The sequence below is a fragment of the Dermacentor albipictus genome, chromosome 1 (assembly GCF_038994185.2).
Source record: "Dermacentor albipictus isolate Rhodes 1998 colony chromosome 1, USDA_Dalb.pri_finalv2, whole genome shotgun sequence".
In the NCBI taxonomy this organism is placed as follows: Eukaryota; Metazoa; Arthropoda; class Arachnida; order Ixodida; family Ixodidae; genus Dermacentor; species Dermacentor albipictus.
The window spans coordinates 9,588,195-9,606,156 of record NC_091821.1 but is presented as its reverse complement, the minus strand read 5'-3'; the positions used below and the strand labels follow the sequence as shown (position 1 = coordinate 9,606,156).

General features: G+C 41.9%; 1 protein-coding gene across 1 annotated transcript in view; it reads right to left on the bottom strand.

Annotated features, from left to right (window-relative positions):
* bchs (WD repeat and FYVE domain containing 3 bchs) overlaps positions 1 to 17,962 on the bottom strand; it is a 244,799-nt gene that overhangs the window by 98,135 nt on the left and 128,702 nt on the right. Inside the window, exons 37-46 of the mRNA XM_070538948.1 lie at positions 15,325 to 15,526; positions 12,406 to 12,477; positions 11,099 to 11,185; positions 10,862 to 11,000; positions 10,516 to 10,684; positions 7,128 to 7,322; positions 6,354 to 6,452; positions 5,996 to 6,073; positions 5,485 to 5,617; positions 1,046 to 1,137 (exon numbers count right to left, since the gene is read on the bottom strand). Of these exons, the coding sequence (XP_070395049.1) occupies positions 1,046 to 1,137; positions 5,485 to 5,617; positions 5,996 to 6,073; positions 6,354 to 6,452; positions 7,128 to 7,322; positions 10,516 to 10,684; positions 10,862 to 11,000; positions 11,099 to 11,185; positions 12,406 to 12,477; positions 15,325 to 15,526 (1,266 nt within the window). The remainder of the gene's footprint in view (positions 1 to 1,045; positions 1,138 to 5,484; positions 5,618 to 5,995; positions 6,074 to 6,353; positions 6,453 to 7,127; positions 7,323 to 10,515; positions 10,685 to 10,861; positions 11,001 to 11,098; positions 11,186 to 12,405; positions 12,478 to 15,324; positions 15,527 to 17,962) is intronic.

Sequence of the window (17,962 nt, the reverse complement as noted above, 5' to 3'; positions counted from 1 at the left end):
TAAGTGATATTGAGAAGTTTAAAGGAGTTAATGTCATTCCTCACATCCTAAAAAAAAAAAAAAGGTCAAAATTTCATCCAAATCCAAGTATTGGAAGTACCCAAAACAAGATGGGAAAACTAAAGAAAGTTGCCAAATTGCATTTTGAGAAAAACAGATTTTACAGTTTAAAAGCCAGACACAGTGCTCGAAAAATGCAACAAGGAGATGTTAAAAAAATATATATATATTTTTTGCTCTGTGGTAGCTCGGGCAACCATGGATATATTGAGAATGCAGCTTGGCTGAACTCCTGACGCGATTCGCAATAGTGAGCGGCCATGCTAGTCGGCTACAGGACGCTAGGAAACAGCTCACTTTTGGACTTTTAACAGCCACCTTGTGCTCTCTGAATGTGATTTTTAAACCATTTGAAAATTCAGCTATGATTTTTATTGTCATAAAAGTAGAGAAACTGAACTTGCCAAAAACAAGCAAAAACAAAAAATCTGTAATTTTCAGAAAAAGAAAAAAAAAAACTTTTTCCTAGCATCTCCCGTTAAGAAAGTCGTGGCATGTGTCTGGTATAGTTAAGCATGACCTTACAAATATACCTTCCAAAGAAGGTATTCTTGAATACTTCTACGACTGGAATTATCGGCAAACAAATGCTGCCTCTGCTATGCCTTTGCAGCCTTCCATTCCGTTTTTTGTCATTTCTGCTACTATTCCTCTTTTTCTTTCTTACAATTCCTACATATACATACTACATAATATATACTATATTACAATTCCTACAATCTGGAGCTAGTCCCTGGCACGTGTGAGCAAGACACAGTGGGGTCACATAAAGGGCTCTGTAAAAAACATTATGATAAGGAAATTTCATACTTCATATATCGCAACAATACCTCGGTTTAGCATGTTTTTATGAAAACTGTTAATATATTGCATTTCAGTGAGGTGAGCACTCGTTTACATTAATAAAAATTTTGCAAACAAAAAGCGACACCTGTTTCACGACAAAAACTGAGATTAGCGGAGCATCTAGGCACATGATACTCACATTCTCCCCTCCTTCCACATCAGGTCGATATGGGTAGTGCAGATAGAACAGGTCATTCTTCACCATCTTCTTGCGCATACGACATGGGCCAGCTGCAAGAACAAAGTGCTTTTTAAGGAATGAGCCTAGCACAAAGCAAAAACCAAGGACTGAAGAGTTTCCAAACACTAAAAATACACACGGGGAAGTGCAAATAGTGTGTTACTCTTACTTAGAGGGCTTGCGGAGAAGAAAAAGCAAAACCTAACAGCAGCTTCACAGTTTTATGCCTCTGTCACACGAGCATGCAAAAACTCTTTTACGTAAGCGGTCTTTTACCAACTAGAAAGACTTTTTAATGAAGAGGCATTGCACAGCAGACACATGGCACCCACAATCTCTTATTAGTGTTTCCTTCTGGACAAGCTACCGAAAGCATGGCGCTGGCGTTCGAAACAAAATCGGGCCAATTAAATTGATCTATCTCGAAATATAAGTGAAAAGTTGTTGTATTACACATTTTTCAAATAAGTTTAACAATGGCAGATCAAGAAACATTGTAACAAAGATTTATTCTCCCACTTTAAAGAGCATTTGCAGGACTAGAGAAGTGCACAAGCTTGTCTGGCAACACTGGGCTTCTTTTATTGCGTTGGCTGCAGTGTTCCCGCCATAGAGTGCTTTTTGCGTGTGCCCAGGGTTGTTTCGTCCGTGGCGTTGGCCATCGATACTCACAATGCTGCACGTGATTTTTCTCGTCCACACGGGATGCGTCTGTAAGTGCCATCATGTGATATTCGCGACCCGTTCGACCTGCTTACGAGAGTACAGAAGAAAATGAGCATTACTGGGTTTACTGCACCTTCTGAGAGACATGAAATAATTTTTTACGATGAGCCTAGGCGACAGAAAATATGCATTTGCGTATTTTTTTTAAACATATAATAATTGCTTGTGCCCACTGGTTTCGAGGCTACTTTTTTTCGTCCGTAAAAGAGATCAACGAACTCCATTTCCAGACAAGACCGCTTCTGAAAAAGAGATCTCTCCCTGTCGTTTGTCTGCGGGTGAAACTCTTTTTCGGGAGAAGTGTTTTCCTTCAAAGACTTTCGAATGCCTGTGTGAGAGGGGTATAAAATATCATCCTGATGTCTACATGCCTTGCTTTCTCCATGTAGCTGTCCCTGCACACACAAATGTTTTCTCTCAAACCCGGCAAGCACACCCAATAAATAATTTTGCTCATCCACAACACACCATTTGAAGACTGCTCTTGTTATCAGTCCAGTCAGGCACTGACTTGTGTTAATATGTGAACAATGCACAGCTCAAAGTTTCTGCATCTTTCTGGCTTGGTGTTGAAACCCTGGTACTGGTTCTCTAGTACAGAGGTCTTCTCAGACTTCTGTGTCAAAAATGCAACCGCTGCAGAAGGAGCTCAATTCTGACCAAGTAGCCAAAATTGGTGCTTATATGAAACTGAAACTGCTCGAAATATCAGCAAATACCTAACTCAGCATGTTGGACATGTGGCAACAACTTGCTGCAGGTGGGAACTGAATCCACATCTTTCATATTATGCGTGCAATGTTGAACCAATCGAGCTAGTGTGGTGGCTTTTGTTCTGTATACTTTTCTTTTATTTGTGTATGTGTACTAGATCTATCCCCGGGAGTGTTAGCCAGTGCGATCACTCATGGCTGTCTGCAGCGAGTTTTCTTCAATTCCATTCACCTTATTATTCCTACATTTCAATTATATAAACAGTTAATTTCCTTTATGTTTTCCTTGGCTTCCTTGTCTCTTGCCTCGGTGTGGTTGTAATCAACAAGGAATCAAGCCCCTCAATTGCTCTTATTCTTCTCACTCATGTGCACACCAAGCATTACTACAACAAAGCCACGTAAACACATCACAAGCAGGCGTTTAAATATCCACATTCTGCCAAGTGCAGCAAAACAGCCTCACCAGTATATATGAACTACCATTCTTTCTGTTAAAAAAAAAAAAGAAAGAAAAAAGTTGCAGTTTTGACTATTGCAAAGCAGCGATGTGATAGCTGGGGCAATATTATGGGCCATAACTTAGGAGTAAATCTTGCAGTTTTCTGTCGTATCGGCAGGCGTAAAGATACACAGATGCATGTGAGTAATCTCCTTTTGAGAAGAAACTTCATCAAGAAGCCCTCTGCAAATGGGATGATGGCGTGTTACGAGGCGATGAAGGAGGCCTCAAAACTGGTGCCATCCAGAGGACAAGAGGAGAAGCCGAGTGGTTGTCGGCTAATTATGGCAGCTGACAGCAGCTGTGCTCTTTCTTGGTGCAGTATTCTTCTCTGACTAAATATCAGTGGAGTAGATGAGCGGTAAAAATCTGCAAATGGCAGTTTGTGAGTCCGCTGTTCGAATCCTTGTGGGGTATTTCAGATTTTTTTTCTGCGTAAGTTTCTCGCAAAAGTTTTCAGGATTCCTGCAGTGGTCATCAGCAACAATAGTAGGCATCAGAATGGTTAAGGGAGTAAACATCTAACAGCTATAGCTATAAAAAAAAGCTTCCATCACCAGCTTTCAAGTTATCTAGCCCTCCTACCTGGAATAGACTTCTTAAGGATACATGGGCTAGCATAGGTTAAAAAATGTGTGACCTTGTCCTGCTCTTTTCTCACTTTCTGAGCATGCACCTGAAGATGGTTGCTGATACACCAAACAGTCTGGACAAACTGCACTTTCCTGCAGGACATGGAAATGGCACATAGTTTAACTACAGCAGAGCATCCACAGATTACATCATCAGCAAGCTCCATGGAAGTTATATTTGCCATATCCAAGACTTGAGGGGGCAGTGCACATGACCAGATTAAATGAAGCATCAACGACAGTCTCATACTCTTGTAGGAAAGTGTACATAGGCCAGACTAAGAGTCCCAAGAAATGTGCTTAAAAAGTAAGATACGAGGAAGGCAAGGGCACAAATTTGCCAGCCCATGTTACTGAATACAGATCTGAAGCATGCATGCTTCTTGGGGATGGATATTCTGGATGGATGGAGGGATGTTATGAGCGTCCCCTTTGGAACGGGGCGGTGGGTTGCGCCACCACGCTCTTGCTACTATACTGCCTAATATTCTACCTAGGTTAAACAATGAAAAAAGACAAAAAAAAAACACTATGACCAAATTTTCTGATCCCCTATTGCAAACTGTGCTTTTGTACATCTCCGTCTTTTGTCGTTTTCCTACTTTTCTTCCACCAATCCTCCAGTCGCCTCTTACTAATGTCTATTGCGGACATGTTTGCTTTACCACTGCTCCCTCTGAACCCAAGGGCTTCAAGGAGGCCAGTGGTGCCTAAATCGACCGCTGGGTAGACGTCTTCACATTCTAATAAAACATGCTCCGTAGTTTCCCTAGCTTTACCACAGCAAGCTTCCTTCTTCTTCCTTCTTATATCTCGCTTTATAGGTGCGTGTTCTAAGGCATCCTGATCTCGCTTCGAAAAGTAATGAGCTTCCCTTTGAGTTATCAAAAATGGTTTCTTTCCTGATTTCGTTTTTTCCTCTTAAGTAGTTACTCATGGTAGGTTTCTTTTCCATTGCCGCCACCCATGAGATTAATTCAGCTTCTCTGACTTTCCGCTTGACCTTTGTTGTTGTGTTGTCCACCCTACAGGCCGCATACTTGCTGGTAAGCTTCCTAGTTCTTTTCCTCCACTGTGAATCAATGTTTTTCCTGTACAGATACCTGAACACTCTCCCAGCCCATTTACTTTCTTCCATATTCCTCAGCCATATTCCTCATTCTAGGCAAGAGTTTTAACGCCACCTCAAGGCTGGAGAAGGAAGCATTTTTTTTTTTCAATCAGAAAGAATGGCAGCTCAGGTATCAGTAAGGTGAGACTCTTTTGCTGTACTTGGCACAGTAAGAATTTTTAAATGTCAGTTGGTGACATGCTGATGCATATGTGGCTTTGTAGTGACTATGCCTGGTGCACCAGCATGGCAAAAGGTATGCTTTGAATCTTTCCCTAGTGACAAACAGCCAACAGAGGCACTCGTGTTCCATCTCCTCTCTTGTGCTCATCTTTTTGTTGCACTAGTTTACAGTAAACCCTTGTTATAACAACACGAAATCGCGTTATTTGAATGAGTGCTTTAATTGAAGTGTCACATGGCTCCGACCCGGACTCACACATTTGAACAGGAAGACTGCATGCCTACAGGCAGTGAGCTCTGATCAGTGCAAAGAGTAACTGGTAAAAATTCAGAATCAAGGTGCTTGGGCAGTGGCCTGAATGTGCACATCCTTCCTGACTCACTGCCAATGCACAAGGAACGGTGTATACTTACACACCACACAAAGCTTTTCCCACTGTTTATGCAAACAACAGCAGCAGCAACACCCCAGCCTCACGAAGGTGACCGAGAGCCTACAGATAAGCACTAGTGGCTTGATGCAGCAATACCTTCAGTCATGTCAAGCATCCACTTGTCTAAAGGAGATCCCTCGACTGGGCCCCACAGACCCCGCTCCTGAGTCAGCTCTGACTCAGTCTGCAGCCAGTCCTCAAAGACATCCTTCAGAAGATGCTGTTGACTCTGCATTACAAAATGCACGCACACACACATATACAAAAAAGGCTTTCAATCCATGATTGAGTAGTTTCAGGATTTTAATGACCACAAAAGTGAGGATCCCGAGTCCTATAATTTATCATGCAATTAAAGATAAACCTAACTATGTGCAAGTGGAAAAAAAAAGGAAGGGAGGGCAAGGACCAGATGAAGGTACAAGGGACAGGTGCAGGCCATATGCCCTTTTATAAAAAAATTAATTTTAATCTAAACGACTAGTCCCACCACCTTCCATGCTGTGATCACCGTGAACTAGTAATTTCAGCTAGACAAAAAGTCATAAAGAAAAAAAATGTTTTTCCAGTCTTTGCCTTTCACATATGATGAAACTAACATACTGACCTGCTGATGTCGCTTTAACTGCATGTCGACGAGCTCTTGTACAATGGAAACATGAATTTGCGTCCACATTTCCACCTCCTTGAAAGCACCAACAAAATGAAGAGGTCAAACAGTGAAGATGGAAAAGATGACAATTTCAATGGCAAAATTTTTTCTTGTCTTAGCGAGTCTATTAGTAACAACTATAATAATAATAATAATAATAATAATAATAATAATAATAATAATAATAATAATAATAATAATAATAATAATAATAATAATTCAATTAGCCACAACCACATGACTTTAATTAAGCCAGTGGAAAAGTCCTTTGATTCATACCGTGCACTGTAAAAGAGATGCATTCAATACTTGCCTGGCTTGTCATGGTGCTAAGAGTCACCTTAGGAGCCTGCTCCCTCTTGATCTTTCGGCTTGCGAGCCTCGAAAGTCCACCAGTCACTTTTTGAAGTTTCTAAATGGAGGAAGAAATGGAATGAAGAAGAATAAGAGCAGCTCATGCCAGATGTTACATCAACACCTGAACATGTACAAGTATTTCTCCATCCTAAGGCACTGACTTGATGGTTTGTCAAGCTTCACAAAGATTTTGCTAGTGTTTGTGGCATTTGCACAAGCACAAAGTATACAAGGTAATGATGCCTTTCTGAGTAAATAAATATAAGTAATTATATGCCATCATGCTCAATAAGGCCTACTAAATTTAAGGATACTAATTCTTGCACAGAAAGTAATGCAAGCATGGCCAGAGTCTGTAACACATGTCTAAAATACCTTACGAAACAAATAATCACAGAGCAAAATGGAAAACTCAGCCTTTGAAACAAAATGACTGGACCACTGGTAAGATTAACAAAATATATCTGCAGCATTATTTACCAAGGAATGCTTCTATTCCCAGCGTCCTCATCAAAGAGGTAAGCCCCTGTAAATCCTGCCAGTGATGACCACTGTCACCTGGATGATGATAACTACACCTGTCATAATGCTGGCACTGGATCAAGGTTTCTAGTTCTTTCATTATTCTTTTCATGTATAGAATTTGATATTGTAATGCCAAAACAGCAGCAAAATTGGTCAAATGTAGGAAAGCCAAGAGTTGATTTTACCACCAGTTGAGCACACTTACCTGACTGACAGTCTGCATCTGCGTCTGCATGACTTCCCGCGTGTAGCCACTCTTACGCTCAAGATCCAGGAAACTGGTCCAGGCGCGGCAGAGCGGCTCATGCAGAACTTCCCACAGGCTCTGCAGGTCGGGTATCTGACCCCCCGAGCTGCCCTCAGCTGCAGGCAGTGGCACTTTGCATAACTCTTCCAAGGCCTGCACAACAAGACGCAGCAGTCTGTAAGTGTGCAAGCCCAGCAAGATGTGTTCAACAATACAGCTGATCCTCTGAAGTCCCAAGCTCTAGCTACATGCACGCAACCAGCTCGTAACAGTCTAGTCAACCTTTATTAATGTGATGTTAGATGATTCAAACTGACTTTTTATCTGGCTGCATGCAAGAAATCTCCAAAGACATTATGTTTGTCAACCGCTTTCTTCAGCTTGAATGTTACAGGATCCCTCACCAGGTTCCATCGGAAATGTCAGCTGTGCACTGTAAGTTGTAAAGTGCCATCCAGAGGCGAGATCGCGTAAGCATCTCGCTTTCCAAACGTTTGCTCGTGTACTCATGATTTACCGGCACCACATTTTCGTTAGCGATCATCAGCATGGCAAGGTGGGAGTGCCAATTAAACGCCACTTACACAGTGACGTAGGAGGTGAAGTGAACATTTGATAAACGAGGTGCTTGTGTGATCTTGCACTAGGGGATGTTTGACTGCAAGAACTTTTCAAATCGGTTCATCACTGCAGGAGATAGGAGAAACTGAAATGTTGCATTGACATGCTGCAAGGAGGCAAGCTTCACTGAAAGCATAAGCACTCCCTCCCTGAGCCTTGCCAAGTATGTATCCTCACATGAGATTACTACTACCCTGCCTTCTTCCATACCGGAGCTGAGAGACCACATCATGTTTACATTAATTATGAGCACCTCAGCCCTTTTTCTTCTCTTCTTTATGTTTCTTGCTGTGTGTACTTCCAGTGGCAGTTTTGCACTTTCTGGATGATTGGATGATTTATTGAAGTCAAGCACTATAATCGGGGACTTTGCAGGCATGCCTGATGTAGACGTGTCTAGGCGTGTGATCTTGATTCTCCAGCAAGAAGTGGGGCTCCCACGAGGGGAAGGTAGCACCGGCTTTTCTATGAAACTTCAGCTGTTTTTCACGGTGCAGCCATTTGGTACTTTGCAGATACTATTGTCAGCGTAGGATCTACAATCCACGCTTGTCTGTCTGCAATGCCCAAACCTAGTGAGGGGGCCCTTAAGATAAATCAAACCAATTTTATGGTCCCATAGAGGTTGAATTCGCTGAGGTCAACTGTATCACATAAGACGAATCCTACATGTCTACGGTCCCACAGAGGTTGAATTCGCTGAGGTTAACTGTATCACATAAGATGAATCCTACATGTCCAGGCTGCAGTTTGTCTTGCTTTTAGCAATCACAACATACCACGCTTGACAGCTCACTTTATATGTTCAGGGGTTAGGCTGCTAATGCATGCTATTTTGTGGCCAGCCTCTCTTAGAGCAAAATGATTGAGTACTATGGGAGCATTGCAAAGGCTCACTGCTTTCTGCTGGGCCATCTTATCTTTAACCATGAGGGTAGCCAGAAGCTCGATGAACATAGCACAGTAGCACACTAAACACCTTAGCAATTTCGAACACATTACAGTGTAGTGAACAGTGTAGTGTAGTTATTATAACAAATAAAAGAAAAGTGCTTCTGTGAACATAATGCACAAGGTACCACTTACAAAATGACAAGTACAGGTAAGCTGCATAGAACAAAACACACACACACACACACACACACACACACACACACACACACACACACACACACACACACACACACACACACACACACACACTCACACACAATTGTACATACATGAGCAAAGAACATGTATTTTAATACATGTTCTACCTTGCGGTTCCACTTCTCCACCTTGCGGGTTTCCACAGAACTATTACGTCACACATGTATTTTACTTGCTTACATTATAATGGGAATCTTCAAACATCAAGAGCTAGTAAGGCTGAAAAGAGGCGATGCACTACAGCTGTATCAGAGTGCACATATCATAGCTTGCACATATTTGTACTAAGTTTGTTGTGTTAGTTTTGTAAGAAGCTTCAAACAGTAATGCTGAAAGTATTCCTTGCTGGTGGTTTCAGCCGTACTGTTTGGAAGAGCGTTTGAAAATGGCACAATATTCTAACTTAGCATTATAGGGTCTTTTCTTTAGAGGTTTGTGAATACTCAAACCTTCCAAACAGCAAACTATTCGATTTGTCCTCCAAATTGAATAGCCACTGTTGGTAGGCATGACCATTTTTCTAATAGCATTTCAATGTTTCAGAACATCAACTGTGTGCAATCAAACACAAAATTTCCGCAAACATAGACTACATTTAATCTCCAAGGGCACAGTAATATTTGCATAAAACATGAGAACGTACGTAATGGAGCTGCTGCTGTCACTCAGGGAGACATACTTAACCAGCTCAACAGTGATCATTTGCACTCTTTGAAGAGTCCTGTGTACGCAAACAAGCTGCTTATTTGTTCATAATGGTCCATTTGTACTTTTAGTAAACAATGCTTTATACCGTGCCGTGTAATGACAGAAACTTGCTAATGTTATGAACACTAGGATGTGAACATAACTTTATTTTAATTGTGAAAACAGCTGTTCACTATTCGAAAACTATCAGTAAAGTATTCGATATTTGCTTTGATTCACTTCTGGCACTATTCGATTTGTATTCGATTCAGTCTGAAAAATTACTATTCCCACACCCCCACATCTTTTAATTTACAAGTGAATTTCTCTGCACTGCACATTTGCCTAACTAGTGGTGTCACCGGCCATGATTCAGATGAACATGTTGGGGCTGGTCTTTTGCACATGGTTTTATCATGAAAGCCACATCTACATATTCCATTTCATAAGACAAGCACAACTCTGCTTACTACACTGCCATTACCTTGGCAAACTGCCTTGTTGGAGAGCTGCATCTGCGTCTAACAGTCCTAACAATTATGAAAAAGGTGCATTTTGTTCAAGCCACTACAAATGTCAAGTGGTGGAGTGGTGGTGCTTCGTTTCTTTTCCGTACAGTCCTTTCTCTGCAATCAATTTGCAGCATGTTTTCTCAGTCATAAACCATGCCATGCTGAGTTCACTGGTTCTTGTCTGAACACAGAATCTAAGCAGCCTGGTACTACTTGGCCAGTGCTTAAGAGATCACCAGAAAATTCTGGGGGCTGATAGCTCCCCCTTCTGCCACGAAATCCCGTAGCCTGAGAAAAAGTGCCGCTCCCTCCATGCTAAACAAACCGTACTGAAACGTCTAAACTGGAATGCGGTGAATAAAATGCTTCCTCACCTGCCTCTTAGAGAGATAGACTATCTCCCAAACTTTGCAGGCTGCTGATGCAACCAACAGGTGTCCTTCTTCAGAAGAACTCAAGCTTTTGTTATCAGCAGCATTTCTAGTGCGGTCCGAAAAGGAAGCAGGATTGATGTGCCAGGTGGTCCGACGCACAGTCTCCATACTAAAAAGAGGACAAGAGAAGCCATGCCCATTGAGGAGGCAAAAAGTGTACTGCAGTTACCTACATAAAAAGGGCAGACTGAACATAGTATGCTTCAACCAAACAACTATAGAATGTTAAGACACTTCTAAAATTATTATTATTTTTTTCCTGCAGAGTGCATCCTTTTACACTTACCTGATCTGAGCATCAGCTGTCAGCTGTAGAAGACAATAACACAGGCAGGGAATAAATTCAGCTTCAGAGTTTGCTGCAACTAGCATGAGTGTTCTGTGTATAATCATCTTCTGGAGGCACTCAAGCTTTGTCATTTGATCTGGACAAGAATGGAGAAGCGGTGGATTAACTGATGCATTGAGAGCCAGCAAACGTGAAATCAACAAAGCAGAAAAGCATACTGCCAACCAAACTAACCTGCAACACATTCTGTAGGCCTTGAAAGAATAAACAACAAGGTTCTGTTCAGGCTCCTATAGACATTCTCTGTCTGCACATGCATGCCTATAAGAAAAGAAAAACAGCAGTTACTCTGCAAATAAATCCCAAACAGTAAACATGTACGTAACGTTAAATGAAAACACAAAGGAAAAGAACTGTTACTACTTGTAATCCACATAATAGTGGCAGCTAGTATGTGGTCTGGAGGTCACCAGAGAGCTTAAAGACACATCATGCTGAACTGGGTGTCAGGTGTCAGACTTGGTAGAGCCAGTCAAGCATGATGCCCGTTTTTACATTACTCATGTTGACAACACAATAACAAGCTCACTACCAGGATGGGAACAGAGGGAATTTATAGCAAAGTGAGGTGAAGATGGGAGGCTGATTCGTGGAAGAAACTCAAAATATGTTCAAGAATTTTGCACCTCTTCTTTAAATCATCTGGTCTTCATTGGTGACTGATTGCGCAGCGCGGTTCTATTCAGTCACCTTTTTAGCTCATCAATTGGTCCTAAAATTGTAACACTACATTGAAATTAAAGAAATTATATTTTCTTTTACTTTTAATCCCCCCCCCCTGCCAGCTATTTTCTATGGCCCTTAATCATGACCAAACTGAGGGATGGCGCTTACATTTTAAGCAAATAAAGAAGTATTGCAAATTTTTCAAAATACAAATAATTTTGTTACACAGAAACTCAAAATTTACCAGTCGGAGGTTGGTCAAAACGTGAAAAAAATTATGGGCGGCAAGCTAAATTACTGTTAGCCATCACCACACTCCTTCACAGTCAGTCACTCACTCAACTTATTTAGAGTATTCTGTTTCAGTACTTGAGCAGCTGCTCCTTTTGCTTTCAGTACCTCACAATGGAACTTGTTCAGTGCCACTCAGGTTGTTTGTGATGCAATGCTTTTTGAAAGACTTTGCAAAGACAACAACTTCTTTTCAAACGTCGACATTTGGACAAAAGGAGAGTACATACATTTCAGTAACAAATATTTTTTCAGGCTCTCTCATTTTGAGATTGCAGGGTTTTTTAAGCTAAAGGACGTTTAGATTGCAGAAAATATAGTAATCAGCCGGGTACAATATACCTTCTTGCTTCCTGAACCCTTTTTTAAGTTTTTTTTACCTTATCAAGATATGTTCATGACCAACCGAAAGCCACTCAATAGTCAATGTTTTTTTTTTTTCTGCATGCAAATATCTAAGAAATAATTATTACTGAAATACAGCAAAAAAAGAAAAGAAAAAAAGAAAGTAAAACATGGCATACCTTTTCGTTTGACTTGGCCAAGAAGCTTAATGATAAAATCCAAGATTTCATGGGGGTCTCTGGTATATACACCTAAAATACAGTCAAGTGAGAGTACACTGTGTTGAGTTTACAAAAGTACAGACTCTAATTAATGAGAGGCAAGTGGAGGTATCACACTCTTCTAAGAACTTAAATTTACTTCAGAATGTTAAGCTCTGACATTCTACTTTTATGTGCAAGAAGTCAAGACAAAAGCTAAGCTTTGAAGAACAGGAAAATATGCTCAATGCACTAGCAATGGCTTGAGAAATTGTGCAGGCACTGGCATGCTCAAGTGCTTGGTTATTGACACAATGAACACCTTGTGCCAAAATTCATCTAAAATGATCAAGAAAATCCCGCATACAGTTAAGCCTTAGTTATTTTTAACATCAGGATAAGTGAAAGTTTGTATGGTAAATCCAGTATCTCACTCTTTTGAAACCTGCATATACAGTTAAACCTTAATATAACGAATCGGTAAAATCGGCTATTTGCTTCGTTATATTGAAATTCAATCTTTCATGCAAATAAGTACAGTTGCCGATGGATTTTTCTTACATGGAAGGGGGCACAATATTTTCCAAATCACCGGGCAGTCATGGAAAGCAAACATGACTAAGAAAAATACTAATCATTTTGTTGCATTTAAGAGTCAGTGATAAAAAATACAGTTTCATGCTGTGTCAACAATATCTTCACATCGGCGGCAGAAAGTGAAACCAACCACACTCGTCCTCTCTGCTCCCGCTGCTGATAGTGTTGCCAGCAGAGGGCAGTGAAACAACATATCATGAAAAGCACCAGCAGCAGGGAGTGAACGCTTCGTCTGGCTATCGCTTCAACATGTTTTCGAAATGCAAGATTACGCACCCTCCAGCATTAAACGCACAGGAAGACAGCGCATGGTGCCGCACCATTTCAGCTTGCCCAGTCTTTGCTCATGTGGCAGATTACATCTAAAACAGGACTCATAGGCTCTGGTTACAGCCACGTGCCGCCTTGGCCGCGCTATAAAAGGACATGTGCACCAACCTCTCCTTTCTTGCGTGTGTTTGAGCATGTTACTGAAAGATCGCTCTCCTACACCCTCTTCCCCTTGCTCATGCTAAGATGTAAAAGACAGTGCACATCAAGCCACCATCGTTCTTGGCTCACCCTTGCAGGCTTTCACTTTAATGATGCTTAAATTTACACAGAACATGATGCTGCTTCACTTCAACGGTCGCTGCATGGCACACAATTGGAGAGGTGCGTTCGCAGACAATCGCTTATAATTCAACTATTTGATGATCTGCATCTGCAGGAGTTTCCATTTATTATTGTCTTGGTATTCCTTCGCGGCGACAGCTAAATTTCGTTATACTGAAATCGTGTATAAACACACTTTGTTAAACTATCGAGGTTCTAAACACATGGTGTTCTATGGACAAGAATTCATAAAAAGTTAAAATGCTTGGTTAGGTCAAGAATTTGGTTATATTGAAGTTTGTTATGTTGAGGTTTAACTGCAATAAATTCTGGTTCATTGTGAATCATTCATCAATTGATCAATCATCAATTGTACTGTGTCTCCTACTTTTATTGTGATAGCAATTATATGGATATTCTAGGTGCATTTTTGCTGTTGTCGTTGTCGTCGCTCGTCGCATCGTTGTAGGTGTGAGTGAAAGCGTGCGAGGAAGGCCAACGATAGCAGCTCAATCTCGTGTGCCGTCTTTCATCACACAAAAGGAGGGGGCAGGGGGGGGGGTGGCAGTGGCGTCGCACTCTGGTAGCAACTGTGCGTTGCACGACCGCGCATGGAGGGGCGCCGATGATCGCGGCTCAAGCTCCTGTATACAAGGGAGGAAAGCGGGAAGGAACATGCCGTCTTCCGTCGCGCATGGCGCTGGGGGGACAAGAGGGAAGAAGGAAGTGGCGCGGCATTCTACTTTGGCAGCAACTGCGCATTGTACGGCCGCAGCACCCTATTTTCAAAGCGATCTGCGTCGGGGGCTGAGTTGATGGCGACTCATACCTTTGTGCATGCTGCATTCTCGATGCTCAGTTTGCATTGAAGAAAATGTTTGCAGGTTTATATGGCCGATAAAACTATTATCCTTACTTTGTGTAGCTGTCAACACATTTGCTATCACAATCGATGGTTCACATTTAGGGTGAAAGTGACTTTTTTAAAGGTGGCCACAAAAAAAAAAAAAAAAAAACACTCTAATTTTACCCTGCATAATGAACGTACCATAATGAATGCCCCCGACGCACATTTTTTGGGGGACAAGTGCGTTCGTCATGCGAGTAAATACGGTATTGAGGTGAAGTTGTCCTTGCTGGTTGCTAGGCACAATTACGACAAGAGGCTTGTTATTGTGGTAACCAGCTCAGGAACAGAAAAGCATCTGAGTGAAGACATTGCTCACCGTCTTCGACTTTTGCACAACGCAGACTCAACTGGCTCACTGCACATACAGCCTAACAGCTACCAATATACTGAAGACCAAGACAGTGCACAACATTTCAAATTTATATGACTCGCATCATTAGGTGACAATGTGCTCAACACTGTTCACAAATGATTGCGGAAACAATCTGGACACTTTCCTTACAGAGATGTTCACCGTCTTGCATGGCATTGGAATACATATTTCAGCAGTAGTGGCTGCGGCATGTAGCTGACTCAAAATTGGAGTGAGTTATTGTTGGGTGTTAAGTTTTCAAGTGACTGTCCTTTACGATTGTGGTGTACTTTTGATTGTGCTTGCATAAGTATAATCCAAGAATATACTGAGGTCAGGTCAGATCTGGCATTAAATGACATTCAACTCTCCTATCAGTACCTACTGTTTCCCTAAGCAGATTTAACTGAGTAACCATTTATTTGAACAAACAATCCACGCTCACCTTGCCAGAGCTTGTCAACAAAGCAGGACGTCAGGTAGAAAATATTTGGAGGAATGTTTGTGTATTTGCCACCGGCTGTTATCGGTAAGGCAGTCTGATCATCCAGTAACACATCGGCAGCCAATAAGTGCTCTCTGAGCGATGAAAGGATTTCTGTCACATATTCTCTTTGCTGGTTCAGAGTTGCATGGCTTGGAAAGGCCTGGAATATAAACACAGCTTGCAATGCATACAAACCATGTCACGAGGATGCGGTGACATGGCATAGGTGACAAGTCACACTCTAGAAATACTACCCTTACACGAATTTAACACTTTCCTGTCCGCACCTATACCCATTAGTAGCCCGTTATCGATGGTTTCAACTTCAAATTTTGCAGCGCTCGAGATGCTTTCAGACAGCTAGCGTCATCGAGCGCATAAAAGAGAAACTATTTTTCTAGTTTTGCTTTCGTATTCCTTTTTTTCACCACAGGGGGATTTTTAAAGTGCTTTTTAATAGGGCATGACGAGTGCTCGTAGCTTCCGACATGGCGCGTAGATGCCCTTCAGAAACGGCGAATTTTGGTGAATGCTAGTGAGCCTGCGTCAGACTTTTTTGATGGTGGTAGCAGCACAGACTTGGATGATGATTTCGATTTGTGGGACTTCAGCACAGAAGGCAAAAGTGCATCAAATAGCCCCGGAATGGAATCGGATACCCCGCGCCAGCAGGTTTCGTTTTATACGTCGAACCGTTTTGTCGCTGCCGCACTCAGATCTAAAGATATCGGATGTGTTCTAAAGGCTACAGTTCCTTTCCGCAGGGTCTCAAAGTTGTTTTAGCAGGACTACTTGCCGGTGGCGACGCAAAGAGTGTAGTTTTGTGCAACAAGGCGCCTGGAACTAGATCTTGGCATTGCACAATTATTGCGCTCTGCAGTGCAACGCGGTGGTTTGTAAGAGCCGTCGCACAAGCATAAAGGGCTAACATTTTTCTTTGTATATAAAGAACTTCTACAGATAGAAAGCTTATATATATATGCAGGAATGTTGTACACAGCCTTTTTGTTAAAATGTATATTTCTAAATTTTTTAATGTTCTTTTGGTGCAAAGCAGCATCAATGTTCTTACGGAGTTTTCTAATTTTCGTAACAATTTTTTTATTAAATAATGTTTTTCAAACAATTGTTAAAAATGTTCACTTCAAGATAATACCCTTAGAAAGCACATTCCTTCTACAAATTGATACCATACATTCTATATCAAGCATTTGCTGCAGCAGTAAAAAATAGTTTATTAGACTACCTAAAAAACTGTATTTTCCCGTGGATAGGGAAGTGTTTGGGTGAGGTGCAACTTTGGATGACTCGGAAAATAAAAAATGCCCATACACATTATGATTATAACTAGTGGTGTGTGACTACTCGAATATATGAATACGAATCAAATTGTAACTGTTCGAATAGTTCAATTCGCAAATCGAATCTTAAGTATTTGGTTACTCGAATATTCAATATATTCAATGAGCCTGCTTGGCGGGTAATATGCGAAACACATTTCCGTTCTATTGTTCCATCATGGTCTAGCATACAGATTTAATTGTGGTCGTGACACAGCCAAACCTTGTGAAACCCAGCTAAAACAGCCTTTTGTTTACGCTGCTCGCCCATGTTGCATCATGTCTCATTTCCTTCGCAAGCAAAAGTTATAGATACACTTGAGAGGAATCAGAGACTGCAATTCACGAGCACCAAATGAAAGCGCACCATTGCTAACTGCGAAACTGCGCACCACTGCCCGATGGCCGCCACAGCATGCTGCGTTGGCTGCGTCCCGTTGCTGCGTGGCCGGCACGGGCAGCACTCACGCTACCTCTTGGCCGCACAGCCAACCAATTTCTCTCCTACTTTTGCAAGTGGGATAGAGGTGGCACCAGTTTCTCTTCCCCTGTTTCTACCCCGCGCTCCACATCGTAGGCTGTTAGCGTCGTTTCGCTGGGCGATCCGAAACCACCAAGTGCCTCGCTATCGGAAACCAAGCCAATGTGTTCTGCTCCCGAATTTCATCTGCATTATCTGTTGAAAAACGTAGTACGACGATCGTGCTCTTGATCAGGGGGGACATGACTGAATGAACGAAAAGTATCATTTGGAGGCATTTTGTAAAGAACTCGGCCTAAAAGGCAATGTGCAAAATCTGTGAAATGAAACTTCGAATGCTGTCGAGTACGACACCACCACTTGCGAACCATCTCAAGAACAAGCATTTTTCTCTGCACAGTGTTTTTGAGAGACAGCGGGAAGCAAGGAAGACCAGACAGTGCACAGCCGCTCATCAAAAGTGCGCTGAAGTCGGGCAAAGACCTATCGCAGCGCAAGAGAACGGCGATAACCACCAGGATTGGCCGAATGCTGGCGCTCAACCTTCAGCCTTACATCTGTGTCGAAAAGTGAGGTTTCAGGGAGCTGATGAACCACATGGAGCCATTGTACAAGATACCCAGCCACACAACATTTTCGAGGACAGTCATCCCAGAGTTGTACAAAGATACAGTCAGGGCTGTCAAGGAGAGAATGCATGTGGACTTCAAAGAGAGCATAGAGTCGATCTTGTTTACGAGTGACATGTGGACGTCGAGGTCTAACCAAAGTTGCA